This window comes from Nannospalax galili, unplaced genomic scaffold (genome assembly GCF_000622305.1).
Source record: "Nannospalax galili isolate Female #2095 unplaced genomic scaffold, S.galili_v1.0 scaffold418, whole genome shotgun sequence".
In the NCBI taxonomy this organism is placed as follows: domain Eukaryota; kingdom Metazoa; phylum Chordata; class Mammalia; order Rodentia; family Spalacidae; genus Nannospalax; species Nannospalax galili.
This window is the reverse complement of record NW_008342003.1, coordinates 350,290-370,635: the sequence shown is the minus strand read 5'-3', so window position 1 is coordinate 370,635 and position 20,346 is coordinate 350,290. Positions and strand designations below refer to the sequence as shown.

Below are 20,346 nucleotides of genomic sequence, written 5' to 3'. Positions count from 1 at the left end.
TATATATATAAAATACAAACGCATTTCTGCTTTTAAAAGCATATGGAATATGGAACAGGAGATAAATCAACTGCAGGTAGCCGGCTTCCACACTATCCTTTCAGCAATGATTTCTCTTACTGGTTTGGGGGCATTCCATTCTTTATGGGTGAATTCTGAAAGAGTTGTCCATTTCCTATAAGCCACAGTGCAGAAAGGAACAGAGATGAGCTAATGCACTGAACTGATGCTCATGGGCCGGGTGAGGGACATGTAAGGAGACCAGCCTTCACGCTTTCTGACTGCCTCATGCTTTCTCTTGCAAAACTCAGGTAACCGTGACGGATGGTGGTTCTTCTCCAAAGCAGTCAACTGTTTGGGTGGTGGTCCAGGTTCTGGATGAAAATGACAACAAGCCCCAGTTCCCTGAGAAGGTCTACCAGATCAAACTTCCAGAACGTGACCGCAAGAAGAGGGAAGAGCCCATCTACAGGGCTTTTGCTTTTGACAGAGATGAGGGCCCCAATGCAGAAATCTCCTACAGCATCGTGGATGGCAACGATGATGGAAAGTTCTTTATTGACCCGAAAACTGGCATGGTCTCTTCCAGAAAACAGTTTACAGCAGGGAGTTATGACATCCTAACGGTAAGATCTGAATTCTGGCAGCATCCATGGGATAGGGCTAACAGCTTTATTCATGTTTATTTCTTTGAGCAGTAAATCTCTAGCATAGAAAGTGCAGACACACACTGGAAGGCGGCTCTCTGGGAGCCAATTGCAGGCTGACTCTCTCGCCTGTTTGAGTGATGGCCTTGCTTAATGAGACCGTTTCCTGTAGCTGGTTCCATCAGCAAACCTGCCCCAATCCACATCCTGCTGGAGCCTTCACAGCCAACCACACTTCTGGGCCCTAACTTGTTCTCAAGGTGTTGATATGGAGAGCAGTGTGTCTTTAGAATAAGGCAGGAGGTGCAACACACATGTCCACATACATACATACACATGTACACACGTATACTTGTACTCATGCATGTGCACACACATTCATACAATCCCAAACACACCTACACACATTCATGCACCTACACACATACACACATATGCATACATACCTTCACACACATGCACAAACATGCACATGCACACATACATATGTGCACACACATGAACATGCACATGTCATATGCTCACACACATCGACACACATGTCATGTGCCAACATGCATGCATACATGTCATGCACTCATGCATGTACACACATGCCTTGCACTCACATGCATGTGCATACACATCATGTACTCACTCATGCACATGTCATGCACTCATGCATGTACAGACACATCATGCGCTCTCACACGCATACATCATGCGCTCACACACATGCACATGTCATGCACTCACATGCATGCACACATCGTGTGCTCACATGCATGAAGACATGTCATGCACTCACACATGCACACATCATGCACTTGCACACATGCACACATGCACACATGTCATGCACTGACATACAAGCACATACACATATCATGTGCTCACACACACGTCATGCACTCACACACACGCATGCACATTCCCAGATAGATTACTCACACATCTTCTGGATCTCACATGGACTTGACTCCTTCCAAGCCTCACTGTCAGAGGTGAGCCAGGGCCCAGTGATGAGGCGTCACATCAGCTGTTTCTATTCACACAAACTAGTGCCACGTCCCCAGAGCACTACTGTCGTATAAGTGCCACGTTCCGTGTCCAAGGATTCCCTAGCTCTAAATTTGCAGTGACTCACATTAGCTTCCGGCAAGAGTTCAGTGAGGCCCTGGCTCCAGTGCACTCCTCAGTGCCTTCCAGAGCCCCCTCTCACCAGGCATCCACTCTTCTCACCCCGTGATGGAAGGTGGGCTCTTGGCCTAACACTGCAGAAGTGGAAGATCTGAACTTCTGCTGGCTCTGGGCTCTAAGCAGTCTTTCTGTTCTCTCCATATGTGGGTAGATCAAGGCTGTGGACAATGGCCGCCCACAGAAATCCTCCACGGCCCGCCTGCACATCGAATGGATTAAGAAACCGCCGCCTTCTCCTATACAGTTGACTTTCGATGAGCCGTTTTACAACTTCACAGTCATGGAAAGCGATAGAGTAACGGAGATTGTGGGGGTGGTGTCTGTGCAGCCAGCCAACACCCCTCTGTGGTTTGACATCGTTGGTAAGTTCAAGTACCTAGAGCAACCTACGAAAAGCAATGTACTTAGCAGTTTGAAGAAACTAGCCCCAAAAATGAAGTAAAAGACAAGAAAAACTGCTTAAAACTATAGCAAGTTGAAACTAGCCTAAGATGGAAAGACGTACAGTAGAGGTGGGACGAAAGAGCCAGGGAGGTGGGAAACCAACCTGTGCTTTGCCCGACTTGGGCTCCGCTGAACAGGAAGTGCTCTCTGGCTGGGTTTTCCATAGTATGTTATTTACTGCGATCTTAATGTCTTTGTGTGTCATTTAAATTCTATTGTCACACTTGGCTAATCTCATTTCTAAATGTATTGATGGTACTAGAGTTGCTGTCCTCCATTTCTCTCTTTTTCTTCACTTTTTCTGCATTCTGTTCTTTTTTTCTGCTCCTGACTGCCCTGCTTCAAGGTGGCAAGCATGCTCGAGAGATGTTCTATATTCTACAGACAGCTTGTGGGCAGAACTGTTCAACAGAAGGTACCCTTAGCACAAACACATTTGCTAAACTACAGCTAGCCAATCTGCCTTTTACGGTTTTTTTTAAAACAAATTGAATTACATCTTTCATAACCGCCTGTGACAGGCTGCAGCGCGGCCTGCTCTAATAGCCATCTCATCGCTCCTACCCGGTGACTTCTTGTTTGAGGTTTAACGGGGTTTGGGTTTGGGGGATTGTTTTGATTTTTTTCCTTTGGCTTTTGAGGTATGTGGGCTTTTTGTTTTTTTTTTAAAACAAATTGAATTACATCTTTCATAACCGCCTGTGACAGGCTGCAGCGCGGCCTGCTCTAATAGCCATCTCATCGCTCCTACCCGGTGACTTCTTGTTTGAGGTTTAACGGGGTTTGGGTTTGGGGGATTGTTTTGATTTTTTTCCTTTGGCTTTTGAGGTATGTGGGCTTTTTGTTGTTTTGTTTTTAATCTTTTTGTAGGTTGGTTTATTTAACTGGGACTTTTCCAATTGAACAGTAAATGAAAATGTATTCCAGTCCCTCTGTTTTCCAGTAGTAGTGCCATTCATAGACCAAAAAGCCCCATCAGGAGAGTCCCCTGGCTGCTGTCCATGAAAGGAATGGCAGGAAATGGACCCTAGATGTATGGCCAATAAGCCTCCCCGCACCCTGAATAGAGAAAGCAGATGGAAGCAGGCAGGACTGACCTTGGGAGCCAAGCTTTAAATTCCTTGAAAGAAAGCAAGCACGCACGCCAGGCTGCAAGGGAAAGGGCAAAAACAGTTCTGCAGCCCTCCACAAACCAGCACTGGAGAGGAAAACGTGCCTCGGACTGGGAAACAAAACAGGCTGCTTATTGCCAAGAGGAGAGGGGAATGTGCCTGCCTGGCCAGATCTAACCCGGGTTGAGCCAAAGCCCACTTCCCACGCTTCTCTGTGGGCAGCAGAGAATCCAGGAGAGAACTGGTCTGGGAGATTCGTTTCCTTCCACATGTTGCTGCTGGACAGGATGCACAGGAACCTGCCTTTCCTCATGACAGCTGGGTCTGGGAAAGGCATCAAGGTGCTCCACATCAGTTTAATGAGGCATAGGAGAAGAGTGCTCCATGCCTCCTAGTCCAACCTCAGAGTCTTCTGAGCTCCCAGAAGTAAGGCTTGACTTCTGCATGTCACCCTGTGAAATGACAGGAAAAGCATCTGCTTGACTTACTTGACATGCATAGCACTGTCTTTGTGACCATCCTGGCACCAACCTTTTAGCTTCTTCTTCATCTCTGGTCACATATTTGAAGTGGAACCTCTCTGACCCCTGAGAAGAATCTCCACCACCGTCTTTGTGACCATCCTGGCACCAACCTTTTAGCTTCTTCTTCATCTCTGGTTACATATTTGAAGTGGAACCTCTCTGACCCCTGAGAAGCATCTCCACCACCATCACCCCAGTAATCTTCATCTTATTCAGCTGTTATCTGAAGCAGTTTCTTCTTCCTGGTGCAAAGGAGCATCACGCGTGTTACCAGGGGGCTGTCCTTTGCCTGTGAGCACATCTTTGTGAGATCATCTTTGGTGATCCCTTCACTACCACTCGGTTTGCAAACACTTCTACTGGCTGACTGTCCCCTCTGCCTCCCACCTGCCCCAGGCTGCCCATGCTCATATGTCACATGGGAACTCACTAGCACACATTTCTTTGATACTCAGGGTGGTTAGCCACCCATCCTCAGTTACCCAAGCCAGTTTACAATTCTTCAGGGTCCCCACAATTATGTCTGTGTATAGGTTAACATGCCAGGAACACCGCATGCAAGACTACTTGCAGGCTTTTCATGTTACATGCTACTGTTTGTGTTTATCCCAGCTCCATTCTTCAGCCTCAAGATCCAAGATCACATTTCTAATCTTTCCTCTGGACAGGGCTTCTGTTGCTGCTTAATCAGGGTGAGTAGACTAAACTATGGTGGGATAGCTCAGACACCAGTGCTAACCCCACTAATGATTAGCTCCTGAGCCCTGCCCAGAGTCAGTGTGACCTTCCTTTTACTCCAGCCATGACAGGCTCAGCAGTGAGCATCATTAGTTCAAGAAGAAAGAGCAGTTCCTGGAGGGCGTGACTTCAGGCATCCAAATGCAATCCAGGAACCCGTGTGCAAAGCTGATCTGTGTCTCCCCATTCCTGTTTCTAAGCACTTTCCTCTTCCATAGACCCCCTCAGTTCCAGCACACTGAGCAGTTCTTTCAGAGAGGACCCCTAGGGGCTGTCCCTCTGATCTGGAATTGTCCCTCACAGAGCTTTCTCTGAGTCTGGTTACCTCTTGCCAAGCTTCTTCAACAGACTGAACTTACTGGGCCTGCGTCCAAACCGACCATGATTTTATTTCCATCCCCACATCCAGCCAACGTCTTGAAAAGCCAACTCTTCACTGTAGAACTTAAAATCCTTTCCCCAGGTGCTGGTTGTTTCCAGTACGGAGACGGTCTCCTCTCCACCAGATCCCGTTGCTGAAATGTTGCCTGACGTGTCAGGTCTTCCCACTGTGCTGACATGTTTTCTTCTCTAAACACCTCATTTTCTTCATCCGCTTCAGATGTTCTGTTCTCACTTTCATGATTTCTTGCTTATTTATCTCTTGGTTGCCTAAGCATCTTCTTTAACCAAACTAAGACAGAGGGGACCGAGCGGGGGCAGTGCTCCTCGGTGCTTGAGACTCACCCTTAAACTGTGGGTCACCGAGAATAAGCAAGAGGCGCACGGTCAGCCCGGATCCAAAATGAGACTTAAGCTCAGGTCTTGCCCACATACTCTATGAACAGTAATTCAGGCTCTGCTTCCACCGCAGACCAGTGCTTTAAGGCACACACCGGGCAGACACTGAGATGCTCAGGACTCTGCATCCTTACCTAGCATACACAGCTTAGAACAGCTCTACCTGATGAATTATCACTAAGTGAACAGAAACGGCATTTCACCCTGATTTTTCCCAAGAAAATGTTTTTACTTTCACGTTTCCAAACTTACCTGACTCTGATTAACTGTAACCTCCTACCAAGACACACATTCCCAGAAACTCCAAATGGGCATCCTTTGCCTCCAAAAAGACCACAGCATCCTCTGTAGCTAGGCTTCAGCTTCCAGAAACAAGCCCTACTTATAACAAAGTGAAGGAAGCTATAATTAAAAGGAAACATAATAAAGCTCAGCTGTTGCGGGTTTCGACAGCCCAACACACAGCACGCTTCCTTCTTGTTAAAAGGGGAAGGAAACGAAGGGGGGAAAATAACCCACAATCCTTTGTGGCTTTGTCACACATCTTCACACTCCTCGGGAGGCTCTGGTTTCCCTCAGCTGCTTCTCGATTTACGTGTTCTTCAGCGTGCAGGCAATCTGGCTCTCAGCTCAGCCTGGAATCTTATCCTGATGGCAAATACTTGAATGGTAACGTCCGCCATCACACAGTCCCTTTGAACTCACAGTTGGATTGGGCAGACTAACTTCTACTTTTTAGTTTTTACCTGAGTTAGAGTATAAAATGGTTTTTCCTTGCAGATAGTACATACATGAAATATCCTGATTGATTTGCCTCACCCAAAGTCGTGTGGACATGAGTCCACTTGGAAATGGAAGTGCACAGACCCAGCCCTCCGAAGATCTGTGCTGCAGATAGATAAAGCCCACTATGGTCCTCGCGTGGTCGTGGGTCCCTGTGACGTGGGTACTTGGCTGCTGCTGACTCAACTTATACCTGTCCTTCTTGAACCTTGTCCCCTGTGGAGCCACAGCTTATTTAAAACTGGGTCAAACAGGCAAGAGAAACTCTGAGAGTACCGGGAGTGACCTGTCCCCTGTCACAGACGTCCAGTCTCTTGACGTTGCAGTTTGATACTGTTCTCAAAATTCATGCTGGAGAACTGTGAGGTTGAGTTGTTTAAAATGGCAAAAAATAAACCTCCTGTTTTAAGTGTTTATGATTCTGAGGGGATCTGTGTGATACTTGTCTTCAGTCACACATGGTCGGACACCCCAAGAGCTTGGGCACCTCTTCATCTTCCCTAACTAGGAATCATATTTCTGTGTCCTGAAACACCCAACCTGTCTTTGGAGAAGCCACATCCATCTCTAACTCATCTGACCCTCCATCAGAGTGACTCTTGCTCTGTTCTGAACTGGCACCAAACACTTGATCTCTCCTATTTGGCCTTCTTTATCTAACTTGATCCCAAACAAGCAACACTATCATCCATAGCAGCACGTCTGAAGAAACATCAGGAAAATAGGAAAAAGCCTAAAAATATTCCACATATTAATCATTTTAAGAAGAGGAACCTTAGAACAGTCTAGAAAGAGTTTTGTTTTCCTCCCTACAGTCTTTCCCCGTCTCCAGCTGGTGTCTCCTGTCAGCCTGGTGTGCACCTGCTTCATTCCAAGGCAGAAAATTATTCACGATCATGCCATAACCAGTGCCGGACGTTCTTCAGTTAGCTGGGTGTGCAAGCTGAACTTAAACTAACAGCTTGCACATGGCTCCCTTAACTCATTGAGATTCAGCTGCTCAGTATTTTGGAAGCTCCTCAATCGCACCTCCCCTGGGTGACTACTAGATTTGGGTTGGTATTTTTATAATTATACAAGCAGCAGAATGGAGTCATTTGCTAGAGGAGGAATCTGGAAGCTTCTCCACAGGAAAAGCTGCACACATTTCTCCACTAAGTCTCTGTGGAAAGACAGAAGTGCTTCACATCTGCCCCTAAAGCACAGTGGTGCTCAGCCAGATCCCAATACCCTGGCCAATTGTCGTTGGCCCCAATATGTGCATTCATGTCCTGTTTCTAACATGTTTTCAGGACACCCCCTGTGCTATGTGCTCTTTCTATGATACTTGTTTTGACTGCAAGTGGTCCAAGGAGAAACGTCCCTAAAGTGAATTAGTGCCATGCGGGCTGTTTACAACCTCGCTTTTAGCCATCTCTGCCACACACCCTCGCAGCGATGCACAGGCAATGCACAGGCTGTGACATCTCTGAACCCCACTCTGTTGGAACTAGGGCAAGCTCTGCAGCGTCCTCCCCTCCCACCTTTTATTTGGCCGCACGCTGTTGCACGCAGCCCACTCTGGCTTTGCATGCTCTGTTGCTGGCTCTGAGGAAGCACACCTTGTTTAAACCAAATGTCGCTAGTAGAAAGTCTCACCCCAGAGAATGTGGGACTGTTTTCCTACAAAACTGGAATCACCTTTCGGGCTAAAATGGGGGCTGAAAAGTGAGAGCTGGGGGAGAGGCCTGGAGTCCGCTATGAAATGGGATGCTTAAGTGTAAGATATTAATTATATGAGGGTTGATGGTGAACTGCTGGTCTAAATTCTCTGTCCCTTGTCAGAAATTCATTTGGAAACTCATGGAAGATTCTGGTTTACATGAAATCTTGGCTTAGCTAGGAGCAAATGTCCTGGAACTGGGAATCAGAGAACACTGGCCACATTGGTAGATAGAGAAATGCTCCCCGGACCCTTCAACCAGCTGTCCTCTGCCTCTGTAGCCAGCTATCTCTCCTACGTCTTTAGAGGTGCCTCTTTTGAGGTATTTGAAGCATTGAGGACTAATGGAGGAAACACGCAAAAACACGTGAAAACACAAAAAGAGACTTGTAAAACACAACAGTTGCAAACATCACCAAAAACATTATTTGACACCAAAAGGAAAAAAAAAAAAAACAACTTAAGACGAAGCATACGGTCCACATGCCACATACAAATGTGTGAATTTTACAACATTAGACTCATGGAGTGATTATGTATCTTTGCATAATATTAAGGGGCTGTAGTTAGTGAGAGCACAGCAAACTACTGCATTTAACCTCGGGGTTCACAAGCTTTGCCTGTGTGCTCTCTGACTTCTTCCACTCATCTTTAAGTGGAAGCAAACTGAAGCATAATACTTTACATAATCCCTGTTTTGCCTTGAATATCAAATGTTTGCCTTTTCCAAATAGACACTGGAGAATGGCTTTTACCGCTACCCAAACAACAGCAACAATGCACCTCAAGCCTCATTTTTAAGAAAGAAAAGAACATCATGAAGGTCCAAAAAAGGCTAAAGGTGATTCACGTGACTGAAAACTTGATTTAGTACTTTACAGAGCACCCTGGGAAGTTGTAGGCTCAACTTCCTAAGTCATAGAAGTTTGTCATATCCTTTCTTTGAAGGTTTCCATGGCAAAGGGTTTTCTCAGAATACACCCCTTCCTCATTAAGATGGTCCTGACAGATACCGAGAGTGCTTTGTTCTGTGAGGCTGTGAACAGGCAGCAATCCCTCGGCAAGAAGCAGCAGATGTGAGGGTCGCTTCTCACTCAGTCTGGTGTCCATCCCCTTCTCTGTCTTGATTCTTCAGAGGAATTCTTTGGAATTTATGCTTCTCGATAAATCAATTAAATATATTAATTGGAAGACGAGTCTCTTTTAGATGAAATTTTTGAAAACATATATCATCTCCAGTCATTTCTGTGGTACCCTGTACCTCTTCAGCTTTAATTAAATGTCAAGGGCAATTATGTTCTCTGTAGTAATTAAATAATCCCAAGCTTATATGGCAGCTACAAGCAATAGGTGCTTGAAATATACAATTTTTTTACGGTAAACCATACTATTTATTTTTGCCACTGTGGAACAAATTCCAGTCATTTGGGTAAAAGTCCCCTTCACTCCTTTACCCATTTATTGGAATATCATGGAAATGAATTGTTCATTGACCAGAAAAATGAAATTCAAGGAGTGTAGGGTGTAAGAAAATCTAAGCTTTCTTCCTCAAATATGAAATTTAATGAATACATTGCCCTACATACTACAGCTAAATAAAATTACCATCTGAGAATGTAATTATTTTGCACATGAAGTTGCAGATTAAAAAAAGAGTGCTTGTGAACACACACTAATGTTTAATTAAAACTGTTCCAACAGTTACACAAACATCTTTTCTCCCCTTAAAAAAACCTCTAATTTGAGGAAGATCATAAATAATTCTTTTGTTCACAAGGTGGAAAATCACATAAATTGCTTTATAAGTTAGCATATAAGCTACTGATTTTCTGTATTTCTATATCATATATCATTTTTAATTCTCTCATAAGCTTTCTACTTAATTTACGCTGTCAAGCTGGCAAAAATATTTATAAATATCTCAATGATCAGAAAGAGAATTTTGCATATGAAATTCGACAATTTTATTTGTCATATCTTTCTGGATTTTATTTCTGACACTTAGTTGAGGGAACCCGAATTCTACCAGTCAAATGTTTACCATCAACCCTAAAATAGACCTAAAGTATCTATTTGTTTTTGCTCATTATAATTGGAACATTTTTATGTAGAATGTATTCTATTTGAGAAAATGCAAAAGGATCGCCAAGTCCCCAGCACAGAGGGGTTGAGGGCCATTAGCTTTGTCAATGTTTCATGGAGTTGGTGTCTGCTCCACAACTTTAACATTACTGCTAAGGGCTTTCTTTGCGATACATTGTTTTTGTGTCGTTTGTTATGATTTATAGATGCTGTGTTTTGAAGTATGAACTAAGCTAGAAACAGTAAGGCCCCTTTTAAGATGTGTATCATTGAGCCACAGGGAGGCCTGTCAGAAAGTATTTCTATGTAAAAGTTCCCTTTAAAAGTAAGTGCCTCCGTATGTGCAGTGCCTCAGATGTGCTAATTTCATGTTTCTGTGAAATCGTCAGGGGGGAATTTTGACAGCTCTTTTGATGCAGAGAAGGGTGTTGGGACAATTGTCATCGCAAAACCTTTGGATGCAGAGCAAAGGTCGGCCTACAACATGAGCGTGGAGGTCACCGATGGGACAAACGTTGCTGTCACACAGGTAAGATGTTCACTTACTGTTGAGCAGGCATGTGTAAATATCTGGTGCAGTCAGAAGTACCCGCCCCCTAAAAAACACAGGAAGTAATACGTCATTCAGAAGACATCTGAGAGGACAGAGTCCATTGATGATGTCGTAGAACGAAGCCGCCTCGCCCAAGAATTTCTGTGTTCATGCCCCCCAAGGGATGTGCATTTGTTTCCTGATCATTTACTGCTGGTTCATCTTTCTGACAGCATCCAGCTTGCCTGGAATTTGCAAAGAGCACATCTATGTTGGCTGTGTTGGAGCAGCCTGGGATTCTTCTCTCCACGTTTAAGTAACTGAAATTTAAACTTCATGTTCAATTTACAGACAGAGAAAAGTTGTCTATTCAAGGTCAAGCAGCCTTAATACAGAACAATACTGAGGTCTAGGTGTCTGTGCTAGGCCCCTCGTTATGGGCTCTCTATCCTAGCTGCACCTAGACTCCACTGATGTTGGGCAGGATGGGAGCAGGTATGTGTCATAGTCAGCTTAACAACTTGACACACCTGGGGAGAGGGAGTCCCACTTGAGGATTTTCCCCCATCAGATTTGCCTGTGGGCATGTCTGTGAGACATTTTCTTGACTGTGAGTTGATATGGTGAGCCCAGCCCACTTGGTAGTGCCATCTCTAGGCAGGGAGGCCTGAGCTGTTCAAGAAAAGTAGCTCCTCCCTTGAGGTCCTGCCTTGGTTTGCCTTGATGGACAGTACCCTGCCAAAAGCCCTTTCCTCCTCCAGTTGATTTTGGTCAGTGTTTCAATACAGCAACAGAAAGCTAACTAGAACAAGGTTCAAAACCCTGAGGCCTGCTACACAGAGGTCCTGTTGATGTTGCCCTGATGGGTTGAGGCCTGTCTGCTCTGCCTTCTAAGTACACAAGGCAAACACTGAGAGTCAGGGGGAGAAAACCTTGAGCTTCTCACATGACTCAGAACATCACAAAATGTCATGCTAAGTGAGACTAACACGATGCTAGCTATCAAAAGATAGCCTGAATAGAAGATTTTTGTTTTACTCTTCAGAGCCAGAGCCCTAGCCACATAACCCTGTGCTGCGATTCCTCTTCTTCCCTGGTTCTCTGTGTTGTGTTCATGATCCAGAAAGCATCACTGGTAGGTCAAGACCCTGCTCTCTGCTGGACCCAGATGAGCTTTAGAATGCTTAGGTAGTGAGAGAGAAAAACCTTTGCCAACCCACAAGCAAGCAAGTGCTGATTTATTTTAAATATGATTTACACCTTTATAACCATGAAATTGGAAGAGGCAGGAGAAGGAGAGGAATCCCTGTGCTTGACTGGCCAACTGCCTGGTAGCATGAAGCCGTCCTGTCCAGTCTGCTTGTGACGGGAGAGCTGTGGAAGGTTGAAGGCAGCAGTGTGAGTCATTTAATGTGACCACTTACTTTTCACCGGAATACACTCAGAGAGGAGATCAACTTACATGAAAAGACACCAGGGTGTGACAGTTCCTGACCCCCACCCTCTGTCCCACCCTAACTAGGGTGACCCCAGGACCCTGTTTGCCTTAGAGAAGAGCATTTTCACCTGTTGCTCCGAATACCTCATCCAGCCTCATAATTAACTCCGTTGAGACAATAAATTATATCATCTTTCTACATAAAACCACAGCATTTCAGAGCATGATAAAAATTAAAATCTGAACACACAGATGAGACCCGCCCCTGACAAAGAGCGTGCTTGAGGACTAACACTAAACAATCCATGTACAGTACTGCTACATGTTAGTGCTAATTCCTTTTAACTGTGAACTTATATTAGATTTTTAAAATTAGCTCTTTCTTAGCACATCTAACTCCACCTACTTAAAAATCTAAGACATATTTGAATAAATTATAAATAAGCAAGGAATCGTATTCATTCCCAGACTTTTCTTTAGAGTTTTATGCCAGTTGAACTAAGCAGTATTCAGTGTGTCTAGAGTATATAAATATTTTCAGAATGAGTGAATAAATAATAGATTTGATATATCCAGCAGGGTCTATAGAAGTTATGCTGGCTCTCTAAAGCACATGTGACTCATGTTAAGAACAACAACAAAGGAAGGAGTGAGTCTTCTAGAATTTCACCAGGACCCAATGAGCAACACTTCAGTAGCGTTTATTCCACAGATACAAATGTTTCTTGAGTTTGTGTCGTGTGTAATGAACTAGGTGCTTACAGTTGCAGTTATGGGGTTTTTTTGTTTGTCTGTCTGTCTTTCTGATGTTTAAGACAGGGTCCTGCAACAACTCCTGGACTCAGGCAATCCTCCTGCCTCAGGCACCCTAGTAGCTAGACAGAAGGTACAAACCATCACACTAAGCTGGTAGTAATGAAGTTTGAAATCCAGATGTCTGATATGTAATCATTAAAACAAATATGGAATCATGGATTGCAAATCTTTGGGTGTGCACATTGTTTGAGACCATGTTTTTTTCTAGGCTAATACACAGTTAGACCAGACTTCAGAGTAGTTCATAAGCAGTCTGAGAATTGGGGAGAACTGGGAAGTGCCCTTAGCATTGACAAGCTAAGTAGTTTAATAAAGGGTTTCAAGGGACTTTCCTGTCAAAAGAACCCTAGGCACAGTGTTGCGGAACCACGTCTTTTTAAGAAGTGAGAACTGAGTCTCCAAAGCATGTACATGTGTGTCCTCATCAGGCCACTGCGTCAGAACGCCCGCAGCTGTGTGCCAAGCTGTGCTAGCCCTGGTTGCTCACCAGCCTCTGTCAGCCAGGACCTCTTTACCTTTCTTCTCTGGAAGGGCAACATAAATGCTTCTCTGCATCAGCATCAAGGGCTTTCGAACAAGAGACTGTTGGGGGAATCAAGTGCATTCTAGACTTCTTTTAGAAACTATTAAAGCACACTCCAATCCATGACTCTAGACAACTTAATGATTCTGCCATCAAACAGACTCCTTTCTCTTCATAACTAAATAAATGTCCTGCAGCCATCAGACACCTGTTCAGACTCCCTGCAGAACTCTTCTGTCCTTTGTTCATGTGGGATCATAAAACATGGGAGGACATGGCTTCCTCCCAGCCATAAACAACGGGTTGGATTTTACTTGACAAATATCACATAAATCAGAGCCTCAGGGATTTAGTGTCAACATGAAAACCCTCCTTCATCTCCATTTTTGTCCTGTTCTCCCAACTCTCGAAGGATTCTTGTGCCTCAGAGCTGCAAAATCTGATGCCGAATAAACATCCTCGTCTCTCTAGGAGTTGCCTGGTGAGAGTGCAGAATGTAAAGGGGCCTGTGGAGTTCACGCTGCAAAGATTAGAAAGAGCAAAATGCGTCCCACACTCATAGAACCTCGTGATGAGACCGACAAAGGCTTCTGCCTGGGACAGTGTGGATTTTGGTGAAGGATATTATTGCACTTTTGCATAATATAGCACAGTGCAGAAGTGGTCTCTGTGTGGCTATCTTCGAAGCCCAGAACGAGCTAGGGAGTCTGGGTTAGAAGAGGACAAAGGGGGAGGAGGGGCTATAGTACCTGGACCACCTGCTCCGGGGAGAGAGGCACATCACAAGACAAGCAGTGCCTGTTGCTATAACTGGTGTGAGTGGGAACTATCTGTGCAGAACCAGAAAGAACAGGGACAAAGAGATACCACAGAGGAGTCACCTCCACCCCAGCATAAGGAGCACCACAGAGACTTCAAAAGGAATCCCATCCCAGTGCTCAGAGGGTCTGTCATCTGCAGTTCACCATAGAAATGAGCCAGGATCCCTGGTGGAATTAAGAAATCCCACTGAAGACTAGAGGAGTGATGTTGAAAGGTGACGAGAGGATATTGAATTGGTGTCAGATGAAGATGGAAAGGTTTAACTTTCACAACAACTTCATGAGGCAGGTATTATGGAGACTTATTATAGGCAGAACGAGCCTCCCCAGGAAGATGTCTACACCCTAACCTTTAGAATTCTGATGTGTTATATTACATGGCAGAGGGGTCAGATCTTAAGAAAAGGGTCCTGGATTCTCCAGGCAGGACAAGTCCACTCACAGAAGCCCTAACTGTTAAAGGCAGGAAAGAGGGAACTCAGAGAATCCAGTTGGAGGAAGATTTGCAACTAGTTTGAATATGTCATTGGCCTTCAGGAGATGAAGAGTCAGCAAGGAAACAGGGACCCTAGTCGTGTGACCAGAAAGAACCTCATACAGTCAGTGATGAATGAGAAAGGAGCAGGTTCATCCAAGAGTTTCCAGAAAGAGCGCATCTATGCTAGCCCCTTGAGTTTGGTCTTGACGGCTGTCCAGCTATGAGATAACAATAGCATTCCTTTTCTTAGACGTCGAACTTGGTGGTGACTTCTGTGGTAGGTATAAGAAATGTAACAACTATTGTCATTTCTATTTTACTATTAAGGAAAAAGACCCAAAACAAAGTCAGGTAGCTTGGATAGAGCCTGAACCCGGATCCACAGGGTCAGGTCCCAGAGCCTGTACTTTAAACCAGTACACTGTGGCATCTCCCAAAGGTAAATTAAGGCTTTGGTCTGCTCTGAGACAGGAATTACAAGAGAGACACCTTTTTAAGCTGGCTACCTAGGGAATGTGACATCACTTGTGGCCATCAGAATGGGCGATAGCCAACCATCTGTCCAGACCCCTCCTCACCCTCATCTCAACCCCAAAGACAGGTTACCAAGGGTGATACAATATGAATTTTAACAATACTGTCTGTACATCCACCAAGCCCATCTGAACTTCTGCATCTTCACAGACAATGAGAGTAAACCTAGACATGGCGCTACCAAAGGCCAGTGGGTACAAAGACAGGAATGTGTTGCACTTTATTTTTGCACAGTGAGACTTTACAAGGCTTGTTAGGAAGATCAATTACCTGTAACACTGGAAAAATAAATCAGGAGTTACCATCACACTTTTTTCCAGTGAGAAATTGATGCTCGGACTGGTTAAGGGGCCTTCGGTAGGAGGCACAAGCCCAGTTCTCCCTTTGCAAAAACCACATTCCTCTGCACCTTTAAATCTACGAAACAAACAACTCATCTATTAGGAAAGCATCTTGCAGAATGGAAAGAGCGTTTGACCCAGGATCTGGTGTCTCAAGTTCTACTTTGCACTTGATCACCTGTCCATGTTCCCATTGAAGGCAGCTGATTCTCAAAGGCTCTATCTTCCTCATAGTGGAGTCAGACCCCACCCATGCACTTCACAGATTGTTGTAAGGATAAAGAAACAGCGGCGGGCATGGAGGCTTGTGCCTTTAATCCCAGCCCTCGAGAGACAGAGGCACGTGGATCTCTGTGTGAATGAGGCCACCCTGGTTCACACTGTGACTTCCAGTCTGTACACAACTTAAAATTAGAAAAACATATCTGAGAGCTAAAAATTATGTGAGTGATCTTTTGTTTTAGGTGAAGGAGGTCAGAGACAGTTATGGCCAAATACTAACCTAAGAGCTATGTTGACCTCCCTCAGGGATCCAGGATATGTGATTTTTAATATTGCTTTTCATGTTCAAGTCATGCTTTGGGTTTGTAAAAATTGGAAGCAGGCTTGTACTTAGAGGTGCCACAGCGAAGCCTCACCTTAAAAATCTTACCTAATCTCAGAAATTCTTAGGCCCCACAAAGGCAGATACTTGAGCTTGGCCTATGTTGATTGGGGTGGAGAGGGGAAGGAGCAGTGACCAGCTTTCTTAAACTTAGCCTTGACCTCCGTTGATCTCATCACTGATGCTCTGTTTGGAGTTCCTCCCTGGCCTGCTCACTTAGGAAACAGATTTTACCTTAAAATTTTGGCTTCTGTCTTGACCCTTCCCTCCATTCACATCCAAAAGAGGAAAAGTCAAATTGTTGTTTTCTAAAGATGTTTGTAGATAGGAGACTCCCCAGACGTCTCTCTCATCAAACACTTTCTTCCACTTTGGTGTTGTTAACCTCTAACAGGTCAGCCAAACCTTTCTACATAGCAGTCAGCCAAACATGTCTCCATTCAGATTAAGGAAAACTGGAAACAACCAGGCTGCATTTGGCAGCAAACTGGCTCAATGAGTGAGACTTCCTGTTCAAAAGAAAGGCCTGGTGAACTTTCACCCTATGTGATAGATCTGTGCCTGACAACTTACGAAAAAATCAATTTTTGAAAATGGATTCAAATTTTCAAGGCAGCAGGGAACTTTCTATTCAAAATAATCCCATGATTAATGTTTCTGAAATGAGAGTGGCCACGTTGGTTATCTATCGTGTAAGAAAGGACACAGCCCTTACATGCATTTGTCCACACATACTTTACGTAAATTTATTCCTTTTTCTGCTCATGAGCTTTAATATATTCCAGACTAGAGAAAGTTTGTCTGTTCATGAACTCCTTTGTAGATTTCACATTTATTTATGGAACAAATGTTTTAATGAAAAGTGAATTGCAAATATGTTTATAAAACAAAGTACTTGGTCTTTTGTAAATTTTTATGGAATTTTTTTGTATTTCGTATAGAACATCTTAATCGTCTTTATACCCTCTTCCCCACTGACAGTCCCGCCGACTGGATTCCATGCATCTGTCATTTATGTTAAGACCTATCCCCAGATATCCCTCAGTGCAAATTCATCAACTAGGGTCTAGCCAGCCTATCTAGAGTCCCTCCCTTTAACAAGATCAGCTCTTCCTCATTGAGCAGTAATCAGTGCCAGTGGCTCAGCCAAAATTGGGGCCTGCTGCCCATTTCCCCAATTCTATCTAGATCTTTGTCTGCTTGAGTTTGCATGGGTCTTGCGTGTTCTGACACCATTGCTGTAGGTTCATATGAGCAGGTCCCAGGAGCCTGTAAGACCCTACTTCCTTATGGTCCTGCATCTCCTCCCCTGGCTCTTACAGTCTTTCCACTCTCTTCCAAACTGGTCCCTGAGCTCTGGGTGGGCGAAGTTTAATCTAGAAGACCTATCCAAGGACCCACACTCTGAAGACTCCTGATCTCTATATTTTGGCCTTTGTGTCCTTCTGAGTTCATGGCCCTCTGTTTCATGAGGGAGCTTTGTTGATGAGAACTGAGTGGGGCATCCGTGGTCCTGCATCTCCTCCCCTGGCTCTTACAGTCTTTCCACTCTCTTCCAAAATGGTCCCTGAGCTCTGGGTGGGCGAAGTTTAATCTAGAAGACCTGTCCAAGGACCCACACTCTGAAGACTCCTGCTCTCTATATTTTGGCCTTTGTGTCCTTCTGAGTTCATAGCCCTCTGTTTCATGAGGGAGCTTTGTTGATGAGAACTGAGTGGGGCATCCAAGTTCTTCCTACCCCTTTCCCACTATGTCCTGTGAGCCCCCGGTGCAGAGGTTCCATTGTAGACGTGTCACTTAAGGTTTGACAGTTCACAGTCTCTGTATGTGACCAGTTGTGAAACTCTGAAAATGTATTCTTAAAGGCTAACATCTGGCCTAAGTGTGCAATGATTACTGTGTGGATACAGAGCTAGCTCTGCAGAACCCAGATCTGAGTCTGCACTTGTCCTCGTGACTTTGACCACATCCTTTAACATTTCTATCTACTGACGAACCAGAAATAATAAAGTCTAGGGAATGACTGTACTGGACATGTATACACAGGAAGCAAATGTGATAGGACTTTCTACCAATATATCCCCAAACAAAACTCATGCACTTGAGGAGAATACAGGGGCAGCCCCTGAAAGGACGTTTTAAATATGGCTTTGAAATACCAGCAGAGGCAGAACAGAATTTCAGTGATTTAGGATTTAATTAGTTCTCTTAAAAGACAGAGCTCTTGCCCTACAAGTCACCCTTGAGGACTGTTCCTACCATGAGCTTTTATAAAGTAGGGCTTGGCACCTACCCAGACTTAGCTTAGAGGAGCCTGCGGAACCCAGTGTTTGTGGTGGGCAGCACAGAAGCTCTGGGGAGGCCTCCTCTCAGGCCCTCTCCTGCCTGGTGCCTTTGTACTTCTGCAAGCATTTCAATTACCATTTTGAACACAACGTCTTTGAGAGTTATTTTGCTTTGTTTGTTAGTTCAGGAACTCACAAATGGCCCCAACTGTGGGAAATAAAAAGCCAATGAGGAGAAGTCTTTCACAGAGGAGCACTTGTTCTGACTGTAGATGAGGCTCACGACAAAGCAGAGGGAGGCAAGCACTTCAAGAACATCAGCGTTGAAACTTCATGAAGGTCAGGGCAGGCCTGCTGGCCAGAAAGGCCTTTCATCCCTTAATATAACTGCCTCTCTGAAAACAAATATTTTAGCATCTTGACTAAGTTAACTTGAACTTTTTAAAGAACTGACATTCACAGAATGCAGTGATTGTGCATTGCATGAAAGGTAAAAACAATACCCAAAACCCTATTGACAGACTTCTCAGCCTTTTCTTCTAGCACAAACTACAGGACAAAATCTAACCATGTAAGTTTATCTCCTGGGGGCAAATTGTCCTGCTACAAAGGTGGTAACATTAACCCTCCTTGCACTTAGAAAAGCATAAGTTAACAGCAGTGCAGCTGTTTATAAGGATAGCTATGTTCTGGTTATAGTTCTATTAAGAAATAAGTCATTTCCTGGAATGCAGTGAAATGTTGACATATTGTTATGTGATAGCAAAATATTTAGTGGCTTTCCTGCTAGTCAGAAGTAAGGTAGGAACACCAGTCACCACATCCATGGGTGTGTGACGCTGTGCTGCGGCAGGCAGTGCCACCAAGCAAGATAAGCACTTTGTGTCGGTGAAATTCTAAAGGAAAAGTTAAGATTATCTCTATTTTCATGTCATATAATTATATGTCTGAAAGACTCAAAGAAATGAATGGAAAACTACTGCAAATAACAGAGAAATTAGGTAACTCGCAGGTTATAAGTTTAACATTCAAAATCGAGAGCCATCATATGTAACTAGAAACATGACACTGTATAAAAAGATACCCCAAAAAGAAGCTACTGAGTGTGTACACTAAAAAGTACTTAAAACCTTCCTGAGGCAAACTAAAATATCCCAGAAAAACAGAACGTGCTTTGAACAAACGAAGACGGACTGTAGAGACTGTCTTGCAGAGGAAGACAGTGGCACTAGGTCACTTCGTGAAGGATTCAGGGAACATCATAGGAGAGAGATTGAGAAGAAATGTAAGGGCCAGAGGACAGGCGCAGCAAAAGTGTGTCTCTGGCCCGAACAGCCCCTGCACTCACAGATCTACTGCAGCTGTGCTTATCTGCATGCGCCTGCACCCCCCAAGATTCCATCACAGATAGATGAGGGGCCCTTGAGGCCCCAGTCCTCCCTGGGGATTGTTGTCCGTTACAGGTTATGGGAGGAAGGGGTGTCATTTTCTCCAGTAGTACAGTCCTTGTTCCAGTGAATGCCTGGGCAAGAAATCCTAATTCCCACCAAAAATGAAGGGATGAATGCAGGAGGGGATTGGGGGAGAAGGGTCCACCTTGAGAGGGAGGAAGTTAGGTGTGAAAATTATGAAAATTCATTATATTAATGTATGAAACTCTCAAAGAATTAAAAAAAAAACAGGCTGGAGAGATGGCTCAGTGATTAAGTGTACTGGCTGCTCTTGCAAATGACCCAAGTTCAGTTCCCAGTACCAGCATGGCAGCTAACAACCATCTGTAACTTCAGCTCCAGGGAACCTGATGCCCTCTCTGGCTGCCACAGGCATTGCATGGCACTGGTGCACTTACCTACGTGCAGGCACTAGACTCATACACATAAAAATAAATCAATCATAAAACTTTTTAAAAACAAACAAAAACACATATTCCACCATGGACAACACTGTATCCTAATTTCCTAGAATAAGTTCTAGGAAAGAAAA

The 20,346-nt window shown here is 44.4% G+C and overlaps 1 protein-coding gene across 4 annotated transcripts in view; it reads left to right on the top strand.

Annotated features, from left to right (window-relative positions):
• Fat3 (FAT atypical cadherin 3) overlaps nucleotides 1–20,346 on the top strand; it is a 692,898-nt gene that overhangs the window by 552,145 nt on the left and 120,407 nt on the right. For 3 of the 4 annotated variants that reach the window (XM_029565746.1, XM_029565747.1, XM_029565744.1), the window contains exons 5-7: nucleotides 312–626; nucleotides 1,978–2,188; nucleotides 10,381–10,520. In XM_029565746.1, coding sequence (XP_029421606.1) covers nucleotides 312–626; nucleotides 1,978–2,188; nucleotides 10,381–10,520 — 666 coding nt within the window. The remainder of the gene's footprint in view (nucleotides 1–311; nucleotides 627–1,977; nucleotides 2,189–10,380; nucleotides 10,521–20,346) is intronic. The other variant, XM_029565745.1, reaches the window with a different exon arrangement.